Source organism: Nestor notabilis, unplaced genomic scaffold, assembly GCF_000696875.1.
Source record: "Nestor notabilis isolate BGI_N333 unplaced genomic scaffold, ASM69687v1 scaffold9528, whole genome shotgun sequence".
NCBI lineage: Eukaryota > Metazoa > Chordata > Aves > Psittaciformes > Psittacidae > Nestor > Nestor notabilis.
The window spans coordinates 18,392-26,600 of record NW_009939588.1 but is presented as its reverse complement, the minus strand read 5'-3'; the positions used below and the strand labels follow the sequence as shown (position 1 = coordinate 26,600).

General features: G+C 36.1%; 1 protein-coding gene across 1 annotated transcript in view; it reads left to right on the top strand.

Annotated features, from left to right (window-relative positions):
- The first annotated feature begins 1,675 nt into the window (after positions 1 to 1,675).
- NUCB2 (nucleobindin 2) overlaps positions 1,676 to 8,209 on the top strand; it is a 15,190-nt gene continuing 8,656 nt past the window's right edge. Inside the window, exons 1-4 of the mRNA XM_010019942.1 lie at positions 1,676 to 1,819; positions 2,473 to 2,580; positions 3,771 to 3,897; positions 7,132 to 7,235. Coding sequence (XP_010018244.1) covers positions 1,676 to 1,819; positions 2,473 to 2,580; positions 3,771 to 3,897; positions 7,132 to 7,235 — 483 coding nt within the window. The remainder of the gene's footprint in view (positions 1,820 to 2,472; positions 2,581 to 3,770; positions 3,898 to 7,131; positions 7,236 to 8,209) is intronic.

Here is an 8,209-nt window from a genome sequence, read left to right as displayed (position 1 = left end):
TTGAATGTAATATGCTCAATATGGCAGTAACAATAGCTTCTGCTATCCCATCTGGTAATGATCAGATGTTAGTAATTTTTTAAATTAAAGTAACAGGTATTTATATGCTGTACAGGAGCAGAACCCATTTAGGCCCTTTTTGCTGAAGATGAGACTAAGAAAAATAGTTTCAGAGAATTCTCGAGGCTTTGACATACAAGATAAAAGATGGATAGGTGGATATATTTTTATATCCAGCTATTCCATCATCCCCACAAAAGAAAGACTATTTCTGCACATCTTGTATGCATATCCTGTTCTTTTCTTAATAAGTGTTTTATTTTACATAAATTATATTAATAAGAGGCGTCAACAATGCTTAAGCTTAAGTAGGTACTGTTATCTACATTTATTGCCTTAGTAAAGAGGAAGCTCATCCAAGAAAAAGTAATGCTTCACTGTTGTGTACTAGAGCATGTAGTCAGGAAAACTGGTATGGACACAGTAATTACAGTTTGTTCCTCCCACCCCCCTAGCATCTATGCATTTTTGCTCTCCCCCCCCCCCCCCCCAAAAAAAAAAGACACTTGCTGCTGGTGGAGCACTTTTGATAGAATTGCAAGACAGTTAAAGCACTTGTACAGGAATTCTCCTTGTAGCAGGTATACTTTCGATTTCATGGCACATTTCTTAAGTATTATATCTTTGACATATCTAAGCTAATTTTAGACAGTATTTGACTGGCAACTTTTACTTCCGGGAAGTGATTTATATTGATAATGTAACACTGGAGTTTGCTTAAGTTTTTTATACAATGTTCAGAGGCTGTAGGCTGTCTTAGGCTGAATTGTCTTAAGAGCCTGACTGCTGTCAGATGCTGGATTACCATCATTGCTTTTTTAGCTGGGTTTCCTGCTCTCACACTGTTTAAATATTCAGTTTTACCATTTACTAAATGAATTGAGCTATTTTCAACCAAATTTCATAATGGGAGAGAAGACAGAGATCAAGTGCTCTGTGCTCATCAAATTGTGTGAGTTAGCCCTATATAAGTCACCAAAGAAAGTCTAGGGTACACGGGCTTAATAAAGCCCTAGCCACTATTTCAGGTAGTGCAAACTGGTTTTTTAGGAATCTCTCAACTTGAAATATGGATATAACAGGAATTGTAAAACACTTTTCCTGCAGATGAATTTTTGAGGGGGTCTTGGCTCCAAATTAGGCAAACTACTTCATTGTTGAAACAAAAACTGCTGGCGTTACTACATGAAGATCTGATTCAGCGTCCATGATTATCTTTAGGAGTTTGCCAATAACTTCAGCAAAGACATGATCAGAGTAGGAATGTCAGTATTAGTTATACAAGACTTGGCCATCCTAAAAAAGTGTATGAACATTGGGTGTTCCTACCTGTTCTGCAGAGCCATTGATAATACCTCAGCGTGTTAAAAACCTCTCACTGGTTACAATATGACTTAGGTTTGCTACACAGCTGCAAGATAATGTGCTCGTGGAAAAATGGCCTTTAAAAATTAATGCTCTATTTAACTCTTTGAGTTTTAGTGTTCCTGGAGAGCAGTAGAACATGCGAGGAGTGGGTTATTATAGGTATCTACGTAGGAACATAAAAAAATTCTAATCAATACAGTATGATAACGTCATTTATGTTAATTTTTGTGACTTGGTCTCATTTCAGATGAAGTGGCTATCTGTCCTGCCCCAGCAGTGTATTTTGCTGATGACATGTCTTCTAATGGCACTGGAAGCTGTACCTATAGACATAGATAAGACAAAGGTCAAAGGAGAAGGCCATGTAGAAGGAGAGAAGGTAGAAAATCCAGTAAGTGTAATGAAATTTATCTAGTTAAGTATTTTTTCCTAATTGTTAGTAATCTGGCTATAGCAAACACCCTTCCTGAAATTTAGGTGTTCTTCACTGGAGTTACTTGCAGGAAGGGAACTAGTACTAGCCAGTATTGTCATACAGTCTACTACCTACTATGGTGAGGTTCCATTTAAATTTGTTCTCCTTTATTTTCCCCCCCTCCCCATGAGTTGCTAAAGGTAAGATGGCATATGGAAGGAATTCCCCAGCTTACCATAGGAAGAACTGCTTATTGTTCCAGAGACTTCTTTCAAGCAATTGAGTGGTAGCTTAGGAAATACCACTTAGTGGTTCCAGTTTCATTGTTTTAAATAGAACAGTAATGAATGAATTGCACTGTTTAAAAACCAAACAAAATGACAGACGCTTGTGTATTACATGAATTCCTAAACACTTTTCTCCTCTTCCTTGTCAGTTGCTGAAACAAATGAATTGTAATTGTAGTTGTTACAGGACAGTGATGCAAATCAGAAAAAATGAAGATATGTGAGAAAGTGTAATGCCTGTGTTACTGAGATTTGAGTTTCAGCTTAGTCGTTGTATTTAAACAAAATTAAATATTTGGTGGTATTTTTTTCCCTTGGTTTTACTTTTTTTTTTTTTTTAAGGATACAGGACTTTACTATGATGAATATCTCAGGCAAGTAATAGATGTCTTGGAAACAGATAAGCATTTCAGGGAGAAACTCCAGACTGCTGACATAGAGGAAATAAAGGTAGGTACAATAGAAAAAAAACCAACCCAAACTTAAATTAAGGTTAGTTAAATACGTAACCAAGAACCATGTATGTTGTATTCTTTCTTACTTTTCTTTTGTCATACTCTTCTCAATTTTTGTGAGCTTCTATTTCTTCTCACTTTAATTCATTTAGGTATTTAACCCTTACTAGATCTTTGTTTTCAATCAAGTGTATCCCATAGCATAAAAACCCTCCAACTATGTGTACCTGAATGCATAGTTGCTGGCTTCTGCCTGTCTACTAAAAAGCCTGTTTCAGACTTCATGCAGGTAGGTGAACCTTCATGTACATCAAAACAGCTGCAAGCATAGCTCTCACTTGCTGTTTCCTGCTGCGTAATTTGGAACACTGTTTTGAACACAGAGGTGTATCTGCCTTCTCAGACTAAGGCAGTATTTATATAGGAAGAAAATAGACCTCTGTCTTTCTCCGCTGCTGTCTTCTTTTGTGCAAATCCACATAAGCACTCTCTCCAAAATGTCACCACATTATTTGTCTTTTCTACTTTAGTTCCTGTCTCTAGGTGCTGGCTGTTCTGCATTCCCCTTGATGAGCTACAAATTCAGCAAGGGGCAGATAGGAAACAGTCTAAAGTGATAGACTTAAGGAGGAGATCCCGCCTTTTGCATTTCCCCTAATCCCTCATGTTGCCATTGGCAGCTTTTGGCTCCTTCTGTCCTACATCTAGTGTAACCCTTGAAAATTACTATCAATTTCCAGATCCTGATAAATATTCTTGCAATACACATTGGTAGCTGTTGCTCTGCTTGTACCTTCTCTCAAGCCTTACAGCCATCAAGTGGATGAAGAACACAGCACTGTGTGTGCATCTCACAGTTCTTTTGAACTAATTTAAGAACATTTGATCTAGAAATTTGTCAGACGTTATTAGGTATTGCTGCTTCAAGGTCATGCTTTTGCTCTTTGAAGGAGCAAAATTAGAAATTCTCTTTTCAGAAAGCTTTTAGGATTTCTCTCTGGTTCTGTAACCATAGGCTTAAAAAAATTTGAGTATGCTCTTTGAAAAAATTTCGAGATTCTTATGGCATGGGCTACAGTATTGCCAAAGACTTCCACTAGTCTGATGTCTTGAAGCTCATGTCTAATGGGAATCATAAAGGCTACTTTCTTCTAGTTTTTATACATAACTTTTGTTTTTTGACAGAGTGGAAAACTAAGCAGAGAGCTTGATTTAGTAAGCCATCATGTAAGAACACGGCTGGATGAACTAAAAAGACAAGAGGTAGCAAGGCTAAGAATGTTAATTAAAGCTAAAATGGATTCTGTTCAAGGTAAGAATACAAAATCTAACTAGGTAAGTTAACAGGTAGGATTGTGTTGGAAAGGTGCCCGAAGTCCATCAGTTATCATTGTTGACAACAAAGCATTGTAAGCTGAGAGTGTCCTTTCTGAGCTGGCCTAGGGCCAGTAAAGAGCCATCTTTATAGGAAACTGGGGAGAAGAGCCATCTGTGTTTTATAAATAACTAAACTTGATTCTGGCAGTGGATTTTTCAGATAGTTACAATCCTTTTTCAACCTCTATTTTTGTGGTGCATCGATTTGTGGATTACTCACTGAGAATTAGTAACATAGTAGGACTATGTTTAAGAATACAACGTGACATAGCTTTTCATGTCTTTACAGGGTAGAAAATTAATTATTTGGGTTTTTTTTTTTTTTACAGTCAATTAACACAAAAGTTTTCCTTTTTCTCTTTTTAAGCCCCCTTTCCACCAGTTAGTTACCGTATGGATTTATAACAAGCATTTAACCTTTCAATTTAGAGGTTTATTTTTTTTTTTATTTTGGGGACAGTTTTAAGCTTTTAAGTGAAAACATTTGAAAAGAAAAAAATTTTTCATAGCATTTTCATCATTACTAATGGAATTATGCAAACTCAGGCAATTTTTAAATGAATAAAGTATAAAGGGTTCTAATGATTGATTGCTCTGTGTGTGGGAAATGGTGTTATCCCTTTTTATTTTTTATTACTGAAGAATTTCTAAAGGTTGCCTTTAGAACTAATTCTGTAAATTTCTAATTAGTGATTTCTTTTTGAAGAGAATTAGTTACTCCTAAACAAAGAGCCTAATGATGGACTGCATGATCTTGCTTCCACAATGCTTTTCTTTTCCCAACAAAGAAGCTCTAATAAAAAGGGCTTAACTTGTCTATGCAGATTAGTTTATCATAAGAAACATTTGTAGGTTGGGGGGGGATCCCACTTAATTGGTTATTTATCAATTTAAAATACTCCAAGAATAAGGATCTGTCTTCTAGGCTAAGCCAAATTCAGAGGTGGCAAGTAGACTGAGGAAGCATGCATGTACAGATACATGTTTATGCGGATGTTACTAGGGTCGGGAAAGCATCAAATTAATTTGGGAAAAGCACTATTTACAGTGTAGTACCTTTCCAATGAAGTGTTCAGGTGCTACCAACAGTATAATTAATGAATAATAATATAGAGTTGGCTGAGGGCATCAGATCACCTTACTGTCCTTCGCTTTTTTTCAATGAAAGTTCTAGTCCAGAGAGTACAGTCCACTGGTAGCTAGGCAGTGCACACCTGTGGTAGCCCCTCCACAGGAGTCAGTGCATTGCCTCACGGACCTGCCAGACCCCATGTTCATCTTCCTCGGGCAGCTCTTGAGCTGCCAAGAGCCTGGTCTTATGCTCCTCTTGCAGGCAAGCAGTCCAGTGACATCATGATGATGCTCACGGTGAGCCAGTTGACAGCAGCTAAGGATACCTGATTATGTTCATAGTAATTTGTGCATTTTGAATTTTTTTAATAGTTTAATGGACTGGTTACTTCTAGCCCTTTCTACTTCCATAAATCAAGAGTAACTAAGAGAGTGTGCTTTTGAAAAATAATTGCCTCCAACATATCAGTTCTGTTACACATAAGTGTAAGATCTTATGTTTGAGAAAGAACAAGAACAGATTATTGCAGTTCAAAATATTCAGATGACTACTAAGATGTGAAAACAGTGGGAGTAGAACAACATTTTGTAAAGTTGATCAGCAGCCCTGCCAGTGAGTAGTTCACATCACATACAGCAAGTATGGCCAGATTATAAATAAAATACAGCTGCATCTGTACACCTGGGCAACATCTTGGAACATGTATAAAAAAGCATTTTGTAGTAATAGCAGGCAGAGCTGTTTGATTTCATTTTATTTGTTCTGTTAATCTTTTCCCTGTAACACCACTTAATATCTTAGTCATCTAAAACAAACAAGAGGGAAAAAAAGAACACAAAAAACCCTGTTCTCTTCCGTGTCAGATGGATCAGGTCTTAAAAAAAAAATAAAATTTGAGATTATATTCTGCATATATTCTGTCCTGATCCAGACGTGGTTTTAAACATTTTCACCAAGATCCTACTAGACTGATCAGTACAGGATAGAAGAATGTTAGGGGTTGAGTCTCAGATAATACAGTAATGTGGCAAGTAAATACTGCCAAATAGAATGAGTCTTTTTGTCTTTTCCCATAAAAATAAGAAATAGAGGAAAATGAGTTTGGGGTCTTCTTTTTGTTTTATTTTTGTATTTTTAAGGCTTATTACACTTATAAAATGTTTCAAAAACAGGCTGAAGCTCATATATTTCAACAGAAGTTATGATCTCACCAGGAAGGAATGATGGTTGAAATCTGCCCCAGCTAGTGTTTGCTGTTTTGATAATACAGACACAGCATTGAAGACAGTTTGCCAAAGAATAACATGTTCAAAATTCTGTTTACCAATTTAAAATAATAGTCTTTGCTAAGCTGTCTAGTAAAAGCTTGTCAAAATTGTTATACGTATCAACTGTATGCTGCTTAAGATAGCATCATTATCTAGCATTAGTAATCAGAAACCATGGTAGTGGCTAGAAAAGCCTGCTGTAGAAATGTGTTTTGTTGTTAGTACATTGTGTATTAATATTGTTGGGTATCATTCCTGTCATAAGAAAGACAGAAATATTTGTAGCTTCTAGACACGGGGCCTGACTCTCCACTGTTTTGTACTTCTCAATTTGAACACATGAAATTTGAATATCTGCTTATCTGTTTTGATTTTACAATATACTGTGCATCCATCTTTGGCCAGGTATATGTCATTTGCAAAATGTACAAGCAATAGAAGAGTCAGACTTCTCACAGTTCAGGGAAAAGATGCAAGTTGTTAGCTTTGATACAGCACATAACTTCAACTGTCTCATTTATATAAAAGAGAATAAAATGTTTTTCTTGGTTTGTGATGCTCAAATTGATTGTACTTTTCCTTGCTGAAATACAAGCCTTAATCAGAAGGAATATAGTGCAAATTGCTATCAAGTTTGCTGATGTCCTTCAGGAAAAGCAACTTTAGAAGTGTTGCTATTGTTTCCTCCAACAGTGAAAAAATTATCCAGTCGTCAGGGAGCCTGAGGTACTTACAAGGCACAAGCACCCATATGAAAGTTTTTAACTTCCTGATCTCACTTGATTTCAAACTTATTTTAATGTTTTACATTTATATCTTGTTCTTTCAGACACTGGCATAGACCACCAGGCTCTTCTTAAACAGTTTGAGCACCTGAACCATCAGAATCCTGACACGTTTGAACCTAAAGACTTAGATATGTTGATCAAAGCTGTGAGTGCTAGATATAAACGACTATGGGGTTTTCTGGTATTAGTTATTATGGTCTTTTTTCTCTGGTAAAAGCAAATCCTTTTACAAATACCTTTTTTTTTTTTTATAAATTACATGCAGTTTTCATTTTCAGAGAAAAGTCAGTTGTCTCCATTGCACACTTCAAAACTGTTGTCAATGTGTATTGTACTAAAGAGCCCATAAATTTTGGGGTGACATCTTAATAGGACTTGCATTCATTTACCAGCACAAACCACTTCAGGAATAAATTATATCTTTCTAGGTGCCTTTAAATTAAATACTGTTTTGACAGGGGTATTTTTTTCCCAAGTGTATTTGCTGCTTTCTATTTCTAAATTATTTAGTTGTCTCACAGAAAGATATAAATAATCATCCCTAAATTTGCCATTTGAATTTTGATATCTGTTATATATATGTCAAGCTGCAAAACCACAGCAGAGTAGAATTTAAGATACCAATAGTAGAAGTTGCACATGCTGGGCATGGCTTTCAATGTCTATTTAGCAGATTCAGTATCATTCACAGGTGGGGGTGGGGTGTGTGTTAGTGCATGTTTAATTAAGATGATTCAGTTAAGCTAAGCATGGCATGGCTTGGCTTTTTTCAGCTGCTGGAAAAAACGCGCCTCCCAAGGGGAAAAAAACCCAGACTTTTTTCTTAGATACGCTTTCTCATGTCATGTCTGACATGAGAATTCGACAGTTTTTATATTTTCAAAATAAATTGTAATATAGGGTGTATTTTAAGCTTTCTGGGGGGGGAGGTGTCTTTGCTTTGGAATTGTTTTTGAAAAGATACAGTGAATCTGAAAACTAAAATGTAAATAATGGAGAGACCATATCAGGTATAAACATGTTACTTTGAAAAGCACTACCAGATACAAACTTTTAATACCTTGAGCTGTCTGAGAATGATATATCTTCAAACTCTATACACATACTTGTCAGAAATTC